Source organism: Neoarius graeffei, chromosome 21 (assembly GCF_027579695.1).
Source record: "Neoarius graeffei isolate fNeoGra1 chromosome 21, fNeoGra1.pri, whole genome shotgun sequence".
NCBI classification, from domain to species: Eukaryota; Metazoa; Chordata; class Actinopteri; order Siluriformes; family Ariidae; genus Neoarius; species Neoarius graeffei.
The window spans coordinates 12011105-12033111 of record NC_083589.1 but is presented as its reverse complement, the minus strand read 5'-3'; the positions used below and the strand labels follow the sequence as shown (position 1 = coordinate 12033111).

The window sequence follows — 22007 nt, the reverse complement described above, 5'->3', positions numbered from 1 at the left end:
GCTTGATCAATTCTATAAAAGTCTATTTAAATTCTGAAAACTGTACAAATGTTGTTGTTTTCCACCAAAGAGGCGGGATTAGCCAACGCAGAATAGTGACGTTTGTCTCTTGTTGATGACGTGTAGGTCGCATGAATGCGACCTGTCCGGTCAGACTGCAGTCGCATGTGAAAATAACGGATATGCATCGGAATTAGGACCACATATCCAAGCGGCCTGGGTCGCATGTGAAAGAATGGGATCTGTGTCGTTCAGGTTGTCAATAACAAATCGGATACAGGTCGCATATGGGCAAAAAAATCGGATATGGGTCGTTTCAGGGTGCAGTCTGAACGCAGTCTAAGTGTGTTTTCATAGTTTTTACATCAGTGCGCTGATTGCGCCTTCATCCTGTGCAGGTGCCAGTCGTTTACGGCGCGCCCGAGAGTCTGTCTGATTCGCGCGCACTCTTGCACGAAATTAGTACAAAAATTAATGTCAACATAAATGTTATGGCAAATTATGGCCCGTTACAAAAAAAAAAGAAGAAAAATCTGAGTCCGAATGCAGTTAACGCACAAGTCTGAGTCGAGTCACGATTCCTTAAAATTAGGGCACGAATCGGACTCGAGAATGACAAACCTGTCTCTAACTGAAGTCCATCATTAATTGACGTTATCAGATCGGGTCAGGAACGCTGCTTGCTAAGTAAACATAACGAGTCACTCGCTGGAACGAAGTTCATTATAAAATGTAGATAAAAAAGATATAAACGGCACATCCCCGTGCTCTGTGGTGAGCTCCTGTATAGGGAAGTCGCCCTGATGAACACGCTGCTGCATTTTCTTACAGTCTCATTTGAATTAACCAGGAAATGATGGTTGTTTTATGATTAGCTCGGAAGCTTGCGTTTTATATAGTGTCGTGAATCTATTTGAAGAAGAATAATCATAAGTCAAGCTGGGGCACTGGAAAAGTCTACATTGTTTAATTTCCTTACCATACACAATATTTAATTTAATATCTCTGACGGCATCCAGTTTGGTGGTGCTTCTTGATTTTAAAAAAATTTTTGTTTTTATTTTACTTGTAATTATGGGCGGCACGGTGGTGTAGTGGTTAGCACTGTCGCCTCACAGCAAGAAGGTCCGGGTTCGAGCCCCGGGGCCGGCGAGGGCCTTTCTGTGTGGAGTTTGCATGTTCTCCCCGTGTCCGCATGGGTTTCCTCCGGGTGCTCCGGTTTCCCCCACAGTCCAAAGACATGCAGGTTAGGTTAACTGGTGACTCTAAATTGACCGTAGGTGTGAATGTGAGTGTGAATGGTTGTCTGTGTCTATGTGTCAGCCCTGTGATGACCTGGCGACTTGTCCAGGGTGTACCCCGCCTTTCGCCCGTAGTCAGCTGGGATAGGCTCCAGCTTGCCTGCGACCCTGTAGAACAGGATAAAGCGGCTAGAGATAATGAGATGAGATGAGACTTGTAATTATATATTGTCTTAAATGTTTGTTTCCCCCCGGTCTATTTTTTTGTGGTGTTTTTGAAGATTTTTTTTTCCTCTCCTCGCAGCAAAGGGACGAGTCCCCCACTAACTTGCATGAAGCTGCCTCTGACTGCGTGTGTTCAGCGCTGTACGCCATTGAGAATGTAGATACACACATGGCTCTCGCCATGCAGTTGTTCCAGGGTGTTCTGACGCTAGAAACCGCTTACCACATGGCTGTGGCCCGGGAAGACCTCGACAAGTAAAGACACACACACACACACACACACGGAGCGTGCACCATGCTCCATAAATACTATTCTTCATGAAAACAATACGTGTTGGAGTTTACTTGTGTAGCATTTGTGAAAAATGGCTATTCTGTGTAATCTCTCTTTTACACAAACACCTGCAGGGTGCTGAATTACTGCCGGATTTTCACCGAGTTGTGCGAGACGTTTATGGAAATTACCGTCAGGAGCCCGGGACAAGGCATGGGTGATTTACGCACCTTGGAACTGCTGCTCATTTGTGCTGGACATCCTCAGTATGAGGCTAGTATTACCTTACACACACAATCATGAAGTCCTTAACCATTCTGCGTACCTGTTTCAGGGCCGCTTTAACCCTTGCCGAGGCCCTGGGCAGACACCCCCCCGAGGCCCCACCCCCGCCTGTTGTCAACTGCGCTCAGCAAATTCACCCCCTCAGGCGTGCCTGTCTAACTAGACACAAACTTAAATAATGACAGTGGCACAATTACTGTAGAAATACTATTGAACGATAAAACTTTATATCCATCAACACCTATTTAATCGAGAAAAAGCAATGGTGAACTAGGCAACTGCATGGTGAAAAAATCCATCAGACATCACGGTTAACAAGTCTGGTTAACTAAAGTTTAGCCTCAAGAAACCTTTGAATGAGTGAGTCAATGAACAACATGTCAAGAACATAACCTAGGCCTACAACAGTTTCTTTAGTATTCAGAACAAGAACATTCATTTGGTATATAACCGTTCGTTTTCATTTTGGAATCCAGGCGACTTTTAACTTGTGAAAACAAAGAGCGATAACGAAGAAAAATATCTTGCTTCTCAGAAATAAATCTCAAAATGTTAGGCTATGTGAAACATTTCATCCTTTCACACACGTAATGTCCCAAACAGCAGTGGCACACAGCTTTGCGCATTCAGTTTGACAGCCATGGGTCAACTTACAAGGGCACTTTCCTACTTTTCTGGAAAGCGATGTCATTAATTAAATCATCGAACTCAAGCTGGCGTAGCGTGTGAAGACATGGTGGACAGTGATCATATTGACAATGACGGGTGATTTATGCGACGGGACAAGGTGGGCTTCCTTACGGGTGGCGAAATGCATCAAAAATGTTATCAGTATGATCAAAACTTCTGAAAATATCGTTTCATATTTTCCGATCTCGCTACCTCCGAGGCCCCGGGCAGCTGTCCATGAAGCCCATTAGGATAACGCGTCCTTGACCTGTTTATATCTAAGTGCAATCAGGATGCTGAAAAATGAAATATTCCTAACTCAGGAGTTTCTATGTCTTCGAGTCATTCTTTTCTGAAATGATGCAAAATCAGAGCATCAGAGATGCCTACTAGTACGGATTGGCCGTATTTTGTACGGAAAAGTTACGTAAATACAATGTTACGGCAAGCAGTGTTATTCTGTACGGAATTATTATAAAGTCTTAAAAAATTCCAGTGAGTTGTTTTTAAATGTCCAAGCGACTTTTTCAATCCATGCGCGATTCACGGCTATTTATTTTTTCGACAACCGCACATGCTGTGTGTGACATGCGCAGATTCCGCACATTTGTTCGCGCTATTTTCGATACGGTAGAACGGCCGTGCATTACACCGAGTCAAAAGGGCAATGGATACAAGCACTGCAAACTGTGTAGAACTGACATTAACATCACTCGTGGTGGTCGCGATGACTGCACGCGGCATGTCAACTACAAAAAAAAAAAAAACACATGGAGTATGCTGAAATGGCGAGTCAGGCGGAAAGTAAATCTGGGGGTATCCAGCAGTTTTTTACGAAATCTGTGGATGAAAAGACACGGAACGTGACCCGTGCTGAAGCGGTGATGGTTGACCTGTGCTTGGAGTTGAACTTGCCGATTAGTGCCATGAAATGCGAGTTAAACTTATTCAGTTTCTTTTTACATGTCTGATTTTTATTCACTGAAATATCAAACACTGGCTGGACTTCTTTAATTCAAAGTCTTTTCAGTGTTGCAAGTGCAAATGTACATGTAGTATGATCAAAAACAGAATTTTATGATTAGTGCTGTTGGGATTGTGGCAAAAAATTGATCATTCCACTGTTTTAAATACAATTATAAATGTCATTTTATTCAGTGTCTCTCCTGAAGCATTATGCTGAAGTATTTATATATTGGGACATTAAGATAACAGTGTCGGACTCTCTTTGGCATGAAATAAGAAATTTTTTTTAAATTTTATTAGAATCCGTTAACAGGTAGAACATTTTGCCAGGCAATATAATATAATACTTTTGAAGAGTTACATTCAGTACCAATGATTGGTAGTCAACCGTAATGTCTGCAAACAGGGAACACTATTGTATTTATAAAAATGTGATATATTGTATGCTCTAGAAATTTGTTGAGTGGAAATTCAGTTGAGATGGCTGCTCGCCTTTTGTTTATTCAATTCACACAAAACAGTTCTTTTTAATAATTTAAATGTTAAACATATTGGTATATACACCTCTTTATAATGAAAATGCGCATAAATTAGTGTTACTGAAAGTCATTCCAAAATACTGAAAAATGTTTTCAAGAATACTGAAATTCAAAATTTGGGGTAGGCATCTCTGCCATATGACATTCTCCCAATCCTCTTCTGGATCATCCAAATGCTCTCTAGCAAACTTCAGACGGGCCTGGACATGTACTGCTTAAGCAGGGGGACACATCTGGCACTGCAGGATTTGAGTCCCTGGCGGCGTAGTGTGTTACTGATGGTAGCCTTTGTCACTTTGGTCCCAGCTCTCTGCAGGTCATTCACTAGGTCCCCCCGTGTGGTTCTGGGATTTTTGCTCACCGTTCTTGTGATCATTTTGACCCCACGGGGTGAGATCTTGCATGGAGCCCCAGATCGAGGGAGATTATCAGTGGTCTTGTATGTCTTCCATTTTCTTTTTTTTAAAGATATTTTTTTCACCTTTATTGGATAGGACAGTGTAGAAACAGGACAGGAAATGAGCGGGAGAGAGAGACGGGGAGGGATCGGGAAATGACCTCGGGTCGGAATCGAACCCGGGTCCCCGGATTTATGGTATGGCGCCTTAGCCACCTGAGCCACGACGCCCCCGTCTTCCATTTTCTAATAATTGCTCCCACAGTTGATTTCTTCACACCAAGCTGCTTACCTATTGCAGATTCAGTCTTCCCAGCCTGGTGCAGGTCTACAATTTTGTTTCTGGTGTCCTTTGACAGCTCTTTGGTCTTGGCCATAGTGGAGTTTGGTGTGTGACTGTTTGAGGTTGTGGACAGGTGTCTTTTATACTGATAACGAGTTCAAACAGGTGCCATTAATACAGGTAACGAGTGGAGGACAGAGGAGCCTCTTAAAGAAGTTGTTACAGGTCTGTGAGAGCCAGAAATCTTGCTTGTTTGTAGGTGGCCAAATACTTATTTTACTGAGGAATTTACCAATTAATTCATTAAAAATCCTACAATGTGATTTCCTGGATTCTTTCCCCCCATTCTGTCTCTCATAGTTGAAGTGTACCTATGATGAAAATTACAGGCCTCTCTCATCTTTTTAAGTGGGAGAACTTGCACAACTGGTGGCTGACTAGATACTTTTTTGCCCCACTGTATAAGCACACCATCGCAATAGTTTCAGTGATTCACCCACTTTACTTAATTTCCATCTCCTGCTAGAAAGTCTGCACTGCAGCCACATTTTCATGGCTTCATTTCAAATCCATTTCAGTCACGATGAACGGCGTCAAAATGACGAAAGCCGTCGCTGTCCAAATACTCACGAACCCGGCTGTGTTTACAAAGCGCTCGTTAATGAAAGCAAAATGATCCCTGACATTTTTGCGTGTTGCTGAGGATTTTCAGAAGTGTTTTGAATGCGAATATACTGTACGTCTCATTTGCTACTCAGGTTGTGGAAATCTCCTTCAACTTCTGGTACCGACTGGGAGAGCACCTGTACAAGACGAACGATCCAGCGCTGCACGGCGTCTTCAAACCCTACATCCAGAGACTCCTGCACAGCCTGGCACGTCATTGCCAGCTGGATCCAGACCACGTGAGCGCCGTCCACCGTTCACACCATTACACCTCTCGTGTTTGTACACCTCGAGCTTTGCTCTCTTTTCATTTTTCGTTCTTTTTTGGACTGTATAGAATATAATCTCTCTAAATTTCTCCGAAATCACACTCACTATATAGTGGACCGTATAGCGAGTTCACCATTCTGTAGTGCCGTCCGAATGTATAGTGAGAATTATTACACCCTCTATAGTGCACTCAAAGTATCCCACAATGCATCACGAAAAGTCGTGTACAACCGATGGCCACTAACCAAGCAATATATCCCAACGAGAGAATATTATGTACAAATATTAGTAAATTTCCGTTTGGCTTTTGATGACATGCTGAGTGTTTCTGAATTTTAATGTAGTAAACATTACGCCGTTAAGGCAGAAAGCATGGCTAGCGATCTGGCACGTTTTAATTGTGCAACAGTGGTGCTTGAAAGTTTGTGAACCCTTTAGAATTTTCTATATTTCTGCATAAATATGACCGAAAACATCAGATTTTCACACAAGTCCTAAAAGTAGATAAAGAGAACCCAGTTAAACGAATGAGACAAAACTATTATACAACCCCGATTCCAAAAAAGTTGGGACAAAGTACAAATTGTAAATAAAAACGAAATGCAATAATTTACAAATCTCAAAAACTGATATTGTATTCACAATAGAACATAGACAACATATCAAATGTTGAAAGTGAGACATTTTGAAATTTCATGCCAAATATTGGCTCATTTGAAATTTCATGACAGCAACACATCTCAAAAAAGTTGGGACAGGGGCAATAAGAGGCTGGAAAAGTTAAAGGTACAAAAAAGGAACAGCTGGAGGACCAAACTGCAACTCATTAGGTCAGTTGGCAATAGGTCATTAACATGACTGGGTATAAAAAGAGCATCTTGGAGTGGCAGCGGCTCTCAGAAGTAAAGATGGGAAGAGGATCACCAATCCCACTAATTCTGCGCCGACAAATAGTGGAGCAATATCAGAAAGGAGTTCGACAGTGTAAAATTGCAAAGAGTTTGAACATATCATCATCTACAGTGCATAATATCATCAAAAGATTCAGAGAATCTGGAAGAATCTCTGTGCGTAAGGGTCAAGGCCGGAAAACCATACTGGGTGCCCGTGATCTTCGGGCCCTTAGACGGCACTGCATCACATACAGGCATGCTTCTGTATTGGAAATCACAAAATGGGCTCAGGAATATTTCCAGAGAACATTATCTGTGAACACAATTCACCGTGCCATCCGCCGTTGCCAGCTAAAACTCTATAGTTCAAAGAAGAAGCCGTATCTAAACCTGATCCAGAAGCGCAGACGTCTTCTCTGGGCCAAGGCTCATTTAAAATGGACTGTGGCAAAGTGGAAAACTGTTCTGTGGTCAGATGAATCAAAATTTGAAGTTCTTTATGGAAATCAGGGACGCCGTGTCATTCGGACTAAAGAGGAGAAGGACGACCCAAGTTGTTATCGGCGCTCAGTTCAGAAGCCTGCATCTCTGATGGTATGGGGTTGCATTAGTGCGTGTGGCATGGGCAGCTTACACATCTGGAAAGACACCATCAATGCTGAAAGGTATATCCAGGTTCTAGAGCAACATATGCTCCCATCCAGACGACGTCTCTTTCAGGGAAGACCTTGCATTTTCCAACATGACAATGCCAAACCACATACTGCATCAATTCCAGCATCATGGCTGCGTAGAAGAAGGGTCCGGGTACTGAACTGGCCAGCCTGCAGTCCAGATCTTTCACCCATAGAAAACATTTGGCGCATCATAAAACGGAAGGTACGACAAAAAAGACCTAAGACAGTTGAGCAACTAGAATCCTACATTAGACAAGAATGGGTTAACATTCCTATCCCTAAACTTGAGCAACTTGTCTCCTCAGTCCCCAGACGTTTACAGACTGTTGTAAAGAGAAAAGGGGATGTCTCACAGTGGTAAACATGGCCTTGTCCCAACTTTTTTGAGATGTGGTGTTGTCATGAAATTTAAAATCACCTAATTTTTCTCTTTAACTGATACATTTTCTCAGTTTAAACATTTGATATGTCATCTATGTTCTATTCTGAATAAAATATGGAATTTTGAAACTTCCACATCATTGCATTCCGTTTTTATATACAATTTGTACTTTGTCCCAACTTTTTTGGAATCGGGGTTGTACTTGGTCATTTATTTATTGAGGAAAAAGATCCAATATTACATATCTGTGAGTGGCAAAAGTATGTGAACCTTTGCTTTCAGTATCTGGTGTGACCCCCTTGTGCAGCAATAACTGCAACTAAACGTTTGTGGTAACTGTTGATCAGTCCTGCACACCGGCTTGGAGGAATTTTAGCCCATTCCTCCGTACAGAACAGCTTCAACTCTGGGATGTTGGTGGGTTTCATCACATGAACTGCTCGCTTCAGGTCCTTCCACAACATTTCCATTGGATTAAGGTCAGGACTTTGACTTGGCCATTCCAAAACATTAACTTTATTCTTCTTTAACCATTCTTTGGTAGAACGACTTGTGTGCTTAGGGTCGTTGTCTTGCTGCATGACCCACCTTCTCTTGAGATTCAGTTCATGGACAGATGTCCTGACATTTTCCTTTAGAATTCGCTGGTATAATTCAGAATTCATTGTTCCATCAATGATGGCAAGCCGTCCTGGCCCAGATGCAGCAAAACAGGCCCAAACCATGATACTACCACCACCATGTTTCACAGATGGGATAAGGTTCTTATGCTGGAATGCAGTGTCTTCCTTTTTCCCAATATAACGCTTCTCATTTAAACCAAAAAGTTCTATTTTGGTCTCATCCGTCCACAAAACATTTTTCCAATCGCCTTCTGGCTTGTCCACGTGATCTTTAGCAAACTGCAGATAAGCAGCAATGTTCTTTTTGGAGAGCAGTGGCTTTCTCCTTGCAACCCTGCCATGCACACCATTGTTGTTCAGTGTTCTCCTGATGGTGGACTCATGAACATTAACATTAGCCAATGTGAGAGAGGCCTTCAGTTGCTTAGAAGTTACCCTGGGGTCCTTTGTGACCTCGCCAACTATTACACACCTTGCTCTTGGAGTGATCTTTGTTGGTGAACCACTCCTGGGGAGGGTAACAGTGGTCTTGAATTTCCTCCATTTGTACACAATCTGTCTGACTGTGGATTGGTGGAGTCCAAACTCTTTCGAGATGGTTTTGTAACTTTTTCCCGCCTGATGAGCATCAACAATGCTTTTTCTGAGGTCCTCAGAAATCTTTGTTCGTGCCATGTACACTTCCACAAACGTGTTGTGAAGATCAGACTTTGATAGGTCCCTGTTCTTTAAATAAAACGGGGCCCTCTCACACCTGATTTTTCAAACCAATGGGATGACACACCTGACTCTAATTTCACCTTCAAATTAACTGCTAATCCTAGAGGTTCACATACTTTTGCCTCTCACAGATGTGTAATATTGGATCTTTTTCCTCAATAAATAAATGACCAAGTATAATATTTTTGTCTCATTTGTTTAACTGGGTTCTCTTTATCTACTTTTAGGACTTGTGTGAAAATCTGATTGTTTTTATGTCACTTTCAAGCACCACTGTATCTGGTCATCTAAGGTTATTCGCTTCTAGAAGTTGGTGAGGGTCACACAATTGTTATTTAGGCCTGATTTTAAATAAAAACTTAGAATTGATGGAGGATGTACTTTCTTTTTCCCATGACTGTATTGTTCAGTTTGAGAAGGCCCATAATGTTACAGCCATACTATCTGTCCGTCTATAAGTTTAATCCCATGTCTGTCTCACAGGAAGGAATCCCGGAAGACACCGACGACTTTGGAGAGTTCAGGCTGAGGGTTTCAGATCTCGTCAAGGACGTTATTTTCCTCGTAGGCTCGATGGAGTGTTTCTCACAGGTAGGAGATTTTTACTGTTCTTATTGATCACGTTGACGTGCACGTGTTTTGTACATAGACTGTTTCGTCATGTTGGGGAAATGGTTCCGTTTGTACAGGAAGTACTGAAAAAACAATGCCAGTAATAAGGATGCTTCACTGTAAATTTATTTAGTCAGTCACACGAAGTAATGAGTCTTATTAGTTAGTGTCATAGAATATCCATTTTTACCTCCGCCAAGGAGGTTATGTTTTCTGTAGCGTTGGTTTGTCTGTTAGCAACATTACGGAAAAAGTAATGAACGGATTGCTCTGAAATTTTTTCCAGAGGTGTGACTGGGCACAAGTAACAATCCATTAAATTCTGGCAGTGATCCGGATCACCTTCTGGATCCCGGATTTTTTTAAGGATTCATTTTTTTCCCCTTTGAAATGAATGGGCGCGCAACGCAAAAAACAGATTTTTCCTTCTGTAGGCCGAACCGTAAGGTGTAAAGTCATGAAACTTGGTACACTGATAGAGGAGTGGACCCTGATTGAGTTCATCAAGTTTCATGTTGGTACGTCTCACGCTCTAGCGCCACCAACTGATCAGTCTTGCATGCGTTCATGCACATAACTTTTAATCCATATGTCCGATTTTCATAAGTCTGGTGCCGTTGGAATTCTTGGAGCTCGACGATTCCAACGCACCCTATGACGTCATTCTCCGCCGAATTAGATTTTCTGCCATTTTGAATTTTGTCCAAAGTGAAGGTAGAGTGACCCTGGCTGCATGTTTTGTCCGATCATCACGAAACGTGGCACACATGATCTCCAGTCCATGCCTAATGAATGATATTCGTTTCGCTCTCATACATCGACGCGTTCGCCCGTGGCAGCCAATCAAAATCGATGGCGAAGCCACCAAACGGGAAGTGAGCTCATATCACGGAAATGCTTTGACGTATCAAGACCATATTTAGTGGCGTGACTTTGGACACCATCCAAACTACCCTCATCAAATATGGTGTCATTTGGCCACTAGGGGGAGTCACAATTAGCAGAAACGTATTTTGGCTCATATCTCAGAAACGCTTTGACATATCAAGACCATATTTGTTGAGATGACTTTCGGCACCAGTTCATGTACCCTCATCAAATTTGTTGTCATTTGGCCACTAGGGGGCGCCACAATGAGCAGAAACGTGTTTTGGGTCATATCTCTTTACGGATTTAGAATTACATCTACATTTTCATGTTAGTGATGCTCTGGGATGTCCCTGTAACCAGCCTGTCCTCTCCGTATGAGAATCCGCCTTGTGTCTTGGCCAAACTTTCGCTTGTTGACACAAAACTTGTCGTGTGCGTGTGCGGTCACCTCTCTTGCCGGGTCGCAGTGGCGGTGCACCTGATCAAGCACACTTTCGCATTTTCTCCGGAAATGCATTCTAGTTGTTTATTATTATTATTATTATTATTACCTCTGCCAAGGAGGTTATGTTTTCAGTAGCGTTGGTTTGTTTGTTAGCAACATTACGGAAAAAGTAATGAACGGGTTGCTCTGAAATTTTTTCCAGAGGTGTGACTGGACACAAGTAACAATCCATTAAATTTTGGCGGTGATCCGGATCACCTTCTGGATCCCGGATTTTTTTAAAGGATTCTTGGCGGAGGTCTGCGCTCTCCGAGTGCTTTTCTAGTTTAAATGATTACAACTGCAAGCCTTTAAATTAATTAGAATTAGTAAAACCCCAATTTTAGATAAGAACAGTAACTTTTCGTAACTTGATTTCGGAAGGCTTAGTACGGAGTCATTTGGCTTCTCACAATATCAAGTAATAACCACAGCAATGTAAATGAGATGAAATGCTTTTATATCATTTATTTGTATTTAATAGCATTTTAAAGAATAAACACACATGACCTGTTAACTATGAACCTCATTTCTAAATGGCAACAGACAAAGAAGAGGGGTGTGTGTGTGTGTGAGAGAGAGGGGAAAAGAGTGTTTTCTCTGTGATTGGGATGGGAAATGTTTTTTCTTTTGGTGATGAAATGAATTTATATAATTTAGATAAAGGCTTCTTAAGCTGTTTAAAGCTAGACGGCCTTTCGATTTCATAAAATCAGTGAAATTCATTTCCGTCTGAAATGTGGTCATTGTGATGTTTATTTCTGTAATATCTCACAGAATATCGGGCCATTCTGTGGTTGGGAAGTTATTTAATTTGAGGGGATTAAAGCAACTAATGTGCATGAAATCGCTCGCTTTGCGCAGTCAGGCAGACAGAGGAAGTCCGTGTGTGCGCGCATGCGCAGGTTTAGCTTTGAGCGTGCGCTGACTTCCATCATTCTGTCGCTAAATGAACAGCTGATCACACTGAGGTGCTCGCTGAGCGCCGATATTTATTAGTTTGGTCCTGCGTTTCCTTTCCGTCTCACTTTCTGTTCCTGTAGTCGGTCTTTCACATTTCATTCGCACACTTGCGTCGGTTTCAAATTTGTAGCCTTGCATGAACAGGGGAAAGCCCACCACTTGATATGATGCGTGACGACGTATCTTGAATTGGGTCGGGAAAAAATAGCTGAGAATTTAAGGACACGTGGAGATAAATTCATTAATTGTTCTATTTTTTAAAAAAGCTAATAAAATTGGAAGTCTGTGAATCGGATTCGGTAGCTTTCGGTCCACTAAACAAAAATAATCGGGTGTCGGGGAAAATTCTTTTTATGACCTACACTTGAAAAATCCGAAAGGCAGTCTAGCTTGAAACAGATGCCATCTTTTATATTAATTATGATGGTTGTAAATTATTGTTGGAAAGTTATTTTTAAGTGCAAATTTTGAGTTGAAGATACTGTAAGGGGGGGAAAACCCTTTATCGTATTTCTGTCTTAGTTCATGGAAGTTTATGAATTTATCCTCAAGTCCATTCTATATGCGAGTGATTCCTGTCCTTTACATTTGCATGAACTGAATGTGAAGATGGTCTTATTGATTAAGGAATCTAGGCCATGCAAATGCAGCCAACGAGCGAGAGTGGGCCGTTATACCAACGGTTTTAAGAATTGGCATTAAAGGAGAACTGAAGGCGAATTTTTTTTTTTTTTTTTATTATCGAAATTCTATTTATCTCATTTTATTAAATATCGGGATGTATTTTTGATCGCTATTTTGTCACTGCGATAGCAAGTTATGAGTGTTTGAAATATGCTCTGTAATGCATCAGTCCATATGTCTAAGCAACGGCCGTAAACGAGATTCGCTGAGACCTGTGCGAGACATCGTAGGACGGAAGTAAACCGTACAGCGGAAATCAAAGCGACCGATAGGGCTGGGCGATTTTACGATTACGATGTTATTCACGATATAAAATCTCTACGATTAGAAATTAGACACGTACGATATGCCTACGATAAGCCTACGCCTTCAATAAAATTACTTCATCCGAAGTTTTGACAGACACGCGAATAGCCAATCATAACTAAACAGTACCGCACGTAACCAATCAGTTGGAAGAGAGCCATGTCAAGTTAGGTTGCGTGCACACACAAACACACACACGTGTAGCAGCAACGCACAGCATGGCTGTGGTGAAGTTTGCAGGAGCGCGGCATTTCTCCAACAAAGCGTGAAACAAAGCGATTATAAAAATGAGCGAGAAGCCGACTGACCGGAGTTCTGAACAGGAAAGTCAGAGCACTGCCCTGGAGGACATCGTTGAAAAGAAGGGCCAGAGATCTTCGGTTGTGTGGAGGTATTTTGGATATTTAAAGTCGGACATACAACAAAGTGTTACACAAAACCTTAAACACACTGACGTACAGGATTGCACTTTTTTTCTCCTTGCAGCATAAGGTTTACACGTCAATATGTCTTTTATGTTTATTTGAAAGCTGCTAGAATTTGCACAAATGATTAACAATGGTATATAGTTTTTATTTTTCAGTTTATTCATTTGAACAAAAAGAACAAAAGAATGTGCATCCAGTTTGTTTTGGTTCTGTGAAACTTGAAGGCTTGTTAAGCTATTTTTGTTAATTAGGAAGGAACTAATTTGTAATGTTCATATTTTGAGCAAAAAATTAAAGAAAATACAAAAATAGTGATTTGATTTATATCGTGATATATATCGTTATCGAAAATTTTGAAAAAATATATCGTGATATAATTTTTTCTCATATCGCCCAGCCCTAGCGACCGACATCTGCCAACGTTGTCAAAAGACGCGCATGCCTTCTTGCGAATGCTGACGTAATCAAGCCGGAAGTTTTCCGTGTCCGAAATCGCTCCCTACACACTGTTGTAGTGATGACGCCATTTTGTAGCGCTGTTTGAAACCATAGCGAAGATTATGTAGGAAATGCGCTCAGTATAATATATGGATTAATCACAAAAATACACGCATGTATTTATTATTTTGAAAAACCCACCAGCCATCTGATGTGGCACGTTTTAATTGTGCGACAGTAATGACGTAAATACCAGCGCGACGGACTCGTCCTTATCCTGTCGTTTTTCCATCTCTTCTCTTCTCCACGTTGGTTTGAAGTCGTATGGAATAAGTCGTATCTCCATCACTGATCAAGCTGGCAAATCTCGAAATGAGTCTCAATTGGAATGATATGGCGGCGACACGTCACGTTTGAAGTCTCGCACAAGTCTCGTGAAGATCGTGCGGATAAGCGACGCCTGCTGTGGACCATACAAACTAAGTTCAACGTGGCTAAAAACCGAAAAGGCCGATAAGTGTAATATACCCTGACGAGTCACGATATAAGGTTAACAAAACCGAAAACGTAATTGAATAACACGTTAATTAAGAAATAAAGCAGGTTTAAAAATGACTTCAGTTCTCCTTTTAAGTTCATTTCAAGCAAGGCCATCCTTAAAAAAAAATCCGTTTCCTGTCCACCGGGTGAGCAAAAAAATTTTCAGTTGGGAGGGAGGGATTTATTTATTTTTTTTAATATATGGATGGATAAGAAATCGCAATGGTGTTTGCTTTTTCTTTCAGTACTTTTTTATTACAAAAGCAGACACATTTAATACAATATGACAGTTTAATCAACTGAAACTTGTACAAAAACTGAGAGTTAGCATTTTAAATGCTGACTGCAACATTTACAAAACTTTTACGAAGGTACTTAAAATGTCCGACACGCGGGCTTTTTGTAGTTCTAAATCGAGCGTTAGGCCGAGTTCGGATGAAATTACACTATTAAAATGATCACTGAATAATTTGTTTTTCTGAATTTTTACTATTTTGTTGTTCGCTAGAATACCATTTTGCGATTTCACACTTAAGCAAATGTTTGAAAACTCCGGATCTCCTTCCTTCATGCAGCGCTCGAAACTAACGGTGTCCCGATGTCCCGGGGACCATAAAAAATGTCATTGGGACACAAAATTATCATATCTGGGACAATCCCGGGACAATGGAAAAAAATAGATCTAGAAAAAAAGTTCTACATTAAAGGTGCAGTACAAGATTTTGGAATAACGGTTCCCGCAAGCCATATTTTGAAAAGAAACACTCCCACCCCCCGCGTCTCCACCCCCCTCCCCCTTATAAAGCCTGAGAAAGTCCGGCTTTATAATGGGTGTCTATTGCGTTACACACCAGTGGAGCTCGTTAAGTTAGAGTGTAGAGAGCTTGAAAAAATAGCTCAAACTTTCTCATTTAAACTGTGTTTTCAGCCCCAATTTTCACTCCACACACACAATTTTCTCAAAAGTAGTAGCCACACTTGTCCTGATTCACACAATGTGTCTACCTGAGCGATAGGATTTACTGTTTTTGAATGAGAAGCCTGAAAGTAACGAGAGCACAGCCGCGCAGCCCCATAGACTCCCATTATAAACGTGGCAGAAAAGTCACTCGTTTTTAACTCGCTCTAGTAACCTCATTTTTTACACTACAGACAAAAAAAATTACATCCGTGTGTTCAGGAGAGCCTTGTGGCGCTCACTGAAAGAATTTTGTGAATATCTCCTTCCGTTTTCGTGTAAATCCCCGTTGTTTGGAAGGAGCGCTCTGAGAGAATCCTGCGCTCTGTGTGACACTCTGCTCACTCTCACACACACACAGAAGGGCCGGGCTGCTCGCGGGCTTCAGTCTGATTGACGTGTCAGTATCCAATCATTTTGAGGTGGTACCTCGATATGATTGGATGGCGTTTTTCCTTTATTTTACACTGTAGACTGGATTAAAATATTTCGTTTTTTGGGTCAAACCTTCTATTGCACTGCTTGCAACATGGGTGTGCATTTCATCCATTGATGGTATGGCTGATGGCTTTCAAAACATCTCTGAATGGGGCAACAGGTATATTACATAAAAATGGATAACGGTAATGGTGAAATGATAAGTTGGCCTTATAAGTGCCAACAGATATTCAAGGTATAAGTAGATGAAACAAACATAAAAGGGGTCTTATTTTCAACTAAAGTGTACTGCAGATGTAGGGAGTTGAAACATTTTCTGAATGAGCTAGTTGGCCCCTTTTAAATAAGCGGGTATCTATTCATACAGTGAGATCGCCAAAGTTTAATAAACTGAAAATGCAATAACTGTAATTTTGAAGTAGATGATGTATAGGACATGTGTCGCTTGTGTCTTGTGACTTATTGTAAAAATGATATAAAGGGTTCAGAATCGCATAGTTACAAATATAATAGAAACTTCATATGATAATATTAACCACTGGTTATTTCAGAGAGGAAAAAAATGGGGACACTATTGCTTCCATTCGGGACAATACAACACAGAATTCGGGACCACTGGGGGACACAAAGAAAAAAAGTTAATTTCGAGCCCTGCCTTCATGGTGGCTGCCATTTTTTTGTGCCGCATGGCGCATGCGCAGAGCTGATTCAGTTCAGAGTGCGCGCGCAGTCGGCGGAGGCAGTAGTGTGTCGGAGGGAACAGAAGCAGAGATGACGCTTATTTTGTCTCCGGTAAACCAGTCTTCTCTCATTCAATTACGTGCTGGCATCAAAAGACACCGTTGGTTGTAAATGAACCCAAACTGAGTGGTTGGAGTGGATTTTCATACACAAATGGAGAAATGTTCGCTGAGTGTGTAACTGTGTAGCCCCACCGCAGACCGTTGTCATTGTTAATTCACAGCATGCTCAGCTGCGTGAATGTGTCATGCACCGAAAATAAGAGATTTACAAGCCAGGAACGCCTCATGATGCAATACGCAAGAAAAGAAAGAAGATTTACTGCCATTTTACTTTGTATTTGAGGAAAGTGAATAAATAAATGGTCTGTGGAAAATACATTTAATCCTGGGAACTGCGTGCACAGGAGTTTATTTTGTGTTTACTCCCCCCCGGCTACTTATTTGTCATGGCTGGCTAGTATGAGCCTTAGTGGAAAGCCCTGGGAATGCGTACATGTCAAGTTCGATTTTAGATTTACGAACCTGAAAAAAATGTTGAAAAACCAGCGTTAAAAAAAAATTTCAACCACACAAACGGCACTCACCCGGCCGGTGGACCGCAAACAGAACATTTTTTAATAATGACCCAAGTCTGAAAGGTTGGCGGAGGTATCAGTGCTGAGAGATGGCAGCTGCTAGGGGTTCAATAAACAGGGCAAATAGTAGGGGTGAGAGTGGGCATCCTTATCTTGTACCCCTGTAAAGTGTTGTTATTCTACCAATTGTCATGTACAGATGTGATTTTGTTGAATAAACGACTCCCCAAAACCCAATCTTCCTAATGTACAAAATAAAAATGAAATGCTCGGTTAATCCAGTCAAATGCTGTGAACTGTTTTAAACTTTAGAAAGTTTTTATTATGACTGTAATTTGCAGAAATGCCAACATGCACGATTTGGGCGCAGCCGGTACGGATTTGAAGCACAATTACGGCGCTACGTCTAGACCTGAAAATAATGTTTTTCGACCGGTTTTGCCCGTGTATCGATCGAATCGACAGATTTTCAGCATTCAGACTGTTCCACGTGTCCTCGTTTATACTGATTCGGGTAATTCCAATATCCTTATGTTCGCTGCGCTGTGATTGCGCTAGATTAAAACATATTTGAAGGAAAAGAAAACTTGATTCGTACATTTAAGTTTGCGGAAAGATTCTGTACTTAACACATTCATGAAGAGATTGTGTTAATAAGTGTCAAGTGTAGCATAATTTCGAATAATAACGATGAGCATATTTGGCAGGGTGACGCCACTGTGATCCTTTAACAAAAGAATAATCCGGAGCCGCCTTTTGTTAAATGGATCCCAGTGACGTCACACTGCCAAAAATGCTTATGATTTTTTATTTGAAACAATGCTGTATTTGACACATCTGGACAACTTCACTTCATGAGAGTGTTCAAGTGCATCATCTTTCTGCAAACCCGAACTAATGAATTAAAGTTTTCTACTCCTTTAAAACAGATTAATTTTGCTTGGCCCAATGTCGGGCAACCCTCTCATAGTCCGTCTCGCCGTCATCCATGCTGATGGGGATCAAATTGTCCAGCGAGCGCTTTTTGAGCCAGTCGCTGTGATCAAAATCGATGACATTTTCGTTGTCCGGTTTTGTGCACCAAAACGAGATCGCTTGTAACGAATCGGAAACTTCCGGGATGTCTGACGTTTTCTTTCGATATTTTTATTGGATGGTTTGAACACGTGATCTTGACATAGCCAACAGATTAGTTTGTTTACAACATACCACACGGACATATGTGGCAGATCACAGAATCCAGGGACGCATGTCTGCCCGGGGGCATTTTGAGTTATTGACAGATTCAGAAAGTACAGTTTCTAAGCTTTCCAATGATGCCTTCCATGTGGAGATCTGACAATATTTGAAGAATGTGTGGCCTTTTGAAAGTGTATACTTCTTAAAACAGAAAAGGGAGAAAATCGCCCTCAAAGTTTTCCATCTCAGCTACTCTGGGTGCAGGGCGGGCACATAATGGTGCTCATTTGCTCATTAAGGAAAGCCCTACCCCCTACGAGCTAGCACGATGCTACTTTCATGTAAACAAAGATCACCACGTCAATTTTCCTTCCATGCAAAGTATGCCCAAAACAATTATGAAGTACAAAAATAAGTCCTAAAGTATACTTTAACGTTTTGTGGTTGAAAAATTACTCACACCGTAAGAAAGAAAGATAGCACGATGATAACACAACTAACACAACACTAGTTTCATGTAAAGCCTCGGTCACAACCGGCCGTACAGTACGTGCTCCTACGGCCGGTCTACACGCAAAAAACGCAAGAAACACATGGAGAGCGCGCATGAAACGCACGAGAGCGCACGTGTGACGTGCTGATTTTCGAGCCGCAGACCGGCCGCAGAGGTTCTTTATCATATCAAACAAACTCTACAGGCGCTTACGTTTTTTTCAGGTTGCAAGACAAACTTACGGCCAACGCGCGTCTTTCTCCGTGAACAAAAAAAAAAAAATGCAGCGATTTGGGAAACGCCAAAAATGACATGGCCAAAAAATCGTACATCCGGTTGTGACCTAGGCTTAACCAAACCACAACACTCTCCGTTACATGCAAAAATAACCACACAGCCTTAGATTAATAAACTTACCCCATCAGAAAGAGAAACGGCGCCTTGCACACACCAATGCCTCCGATGGAATGTAGTTCTAGAACGGTCCGTGTATCATCCAATCATTCAAGTATTCCATTCAATCTGGAAAACGAGGTTGCGTTTTTTTTTTTTTTTGCTAGAAATGGTTATCTCCGATGTAAATACCGTGCGTCTGTTTGCTCCACGGTGTTTCAGCTCCTCTGCGCTCTGTTTAGCTTCCTCATTCCATAGTGAAATCACACGCCTGTATGCAGTTAAGTAGCCATGCGCTCAACTCGGATCATACAGCTGATTCGCGGAAAAAAAAACAAAAGACTTAAATCATCATGTGACTGGCCCATATGGTAATTTACCCACACCCCCCAGCAGGCTACAGTCCTGACAAAAACGAGACAATTTGCAACAAAAAATGTATGCTTTTCCAACAAAACAATCTATTATCTGAAATACTGATTGCATTCTTCAAGATCTCAACTTGCACATGATGGAAAAAAACAAAAATCACAAATTTCGAAAAAAAAAAAGCTTCTTTTGCGATTATCTCGGATTCGTTTCGGCCGACATGCGTCCCTGGATTCTGTGAGGGGTCACATATTACTTTGACAGAATCCGCACAAACATTGGGGGGAAAAAAAGGCTGCTTGTTTAACACATCAATCAATATGTAAATGGATGTGTTATTTGCTCTCCTATGTATCTAGTTACTTGTGGGTAGGAAATTTAACGGATCGTAGAAATCTAAGCGTATCGGCAGGCAGAGCAAGCGTATCGGACCCGATACGCTAAAACACTTTGGGGAAAACCATGGTACGCGCGCACACGAGAGAGTACTATATATTAAAGATCTGATGACACGTTTTTGACATCTTTGGCGATGTTTTATAACATAAAAAGTAATTCCCGATGATCCATATATTAATTCACAAAGGCGCCTATTTTACAAGTTATGATAAAAAACGTGGCTATTTGGGCAAATTTGACGGGGCTGCAGCACCCAGGAGACGAAAGAGGAGGAGGGGCTATATGACGTCAGCGAAAGAACCTTCCTCCTAACTTACCAGTTTGTTGTTGATGCGACAGGTGTTCAGTTTGTCATATATATAATATAAATAAGTTATTATGCCTTCGCGTTGTGTTGCCGGCTTTTGCTCCAAAACCCACAAGGATGGGGTAAGTTTATTCAAGTTTCCCAGAGATCCCGAGCTGCATGCAAAGTGGGTGAAGCAAGTCAGGCGCACTCGTGACAAGTGGGAGCCCTCACCAACATCCGTCCTGTGCTCTGAACACTTCGATTTGGATTGTTTTGACACCCTTCCCAGCTTAAAGATCTGATGACATGAACATGACTCTATGCAATTTCTTAAATAAACTATACAACATGGCAAACGTTAGATTTCTGTTATAATTACGTGAAAAGAAGCTGCTGTTACGCGAATATCCAACTTTTAATTGCACAGCGCAAGAAAACTGGGTCTAGCCGGTTTTCTAGCCATAAACTAGAAGACGTGCCTGCCAATATTATCCTAAATGTATCACGGCTCAGGCATAGTCGTAAGCTTATTATGTTAGCCGTTTGCATGCTCCATTAGGAACTATGTATTCAGTGTAGCATACGGCTTACATGATATAAGCAGTGTTTACACATGCAAGACAACAATACACAATATTAAAATATTGATTCCGTAACATTTTGAACAAATACGGGTTGACCTACCAATCCTTGTTATCCAACCTTGTGGTGTTCGTCAGTGCTGGGCTGTCTGCCTGTCCATCTCGGCGTCGGAGTCGCTCTCAGATTGGTGCACAGTAACAGGTTCAAACCTGTACGGTTGGATGCACCCGTGTTCGTCATCACTAGATTCTTCCGATCTATCCCACTCACAACACAATTCTAGACTCCCAGAAGAGGAAGAGCTAGCACTAGAGAGTTCACCAGCGTTTTCATGCGCCATTTCCATTGAGTAGAACAGCCAGTGAACCGCAGCGCGTTCTTCCGCTGACGTCACAACATGGCCGCGAGCCATGGACCCAGTTTTCTTGCGCTGTGCAATTAAAAGTTGGATATTCGCGTAACAACAGCTTCTTTTCACGTAATTATAACAGAAATCTAACATGTTTGCCATGTTGTATAGTTTATTTAAGAAATTGCATAGAGTCATGTTCGTGTCATCAGATCTTTTAAAAAAAAAAAAAAATCACACGATCTCTTGAACATGTGACCAGCTATTCGGGCTGAAGGTGTACGATGTCTCGCAAATGTGTGCGGGGAATTTTGAACCGATCAAATCGGGCCCGTATACTCGTAACCGATCGCCCGACACACGAAGCCCCGATGAAATCAGGAAGGTGTGCGCTGGGCTTTAGTCAGCTGAACTTTTCCTCCAGAGAGTTTGAATAATTGAGCTTATACTGTACAGTAAACCCTGCGTTTATTTTCCTCAAAATGGCCTGGACTGCATCTCTGAGCTTCCCTGAGATTCGTTTTCTGGGAGCCTCGGTGGCCTAATAGGAAGCCTCGCTTCACCTCGCTGCGCTCGAAGATGCTACTGGGTTGTTTTACGATCGGGGTACAAAGTGTGTCACAGGGGTCCAAAATTCAAACGGATTCAAACTGGTTCTTGTACCAGTTTTTAAGTGAAGGACAAGTTAAAGAACAGATTTCAGGTAATTTTTTGACATGTGTGTGTGGTAGTTTTGTGTAATCTGCTATAAGATGGGAGAAACAAATGAAGTGATTCTCGGAGAGGACTTTTTTTTTTTTTTTTG

The 22007-nt window shown here is 41.6% G+C and overlaps 1 protein-coding gene across 1 annotated transcript in view; it reads left to right on the top strand.

Annotated features, from left to right (window-relative positions):
• The window catches only part of tnpo3 (transportin 3), a 158078-nt gene that overhangs the window by 48850 nt on the left and 87221 nt on the right, over positions 1 to 22007 (top strand). Inside the window, exons 6-9 of the mRNA XM_060903881.1 lie at positions 1546 to 1721; positions 1875 to 2013; positions 5638 to 5784; positions 9594 to 9701. Coding sequence (XP_060759864.1) covers positions 1546 to 1721; positions 1875 to 2013; positions 5638 to 5784; positions 9594 to 9701 — 570 coding nt within the window. The remainder of the gene's footprint in view (positions 1 to 1545; positions 1722 to 1874; positions 2014 to 5637; positions 5785 to 9593; positions 9702 to 22007) is intronic.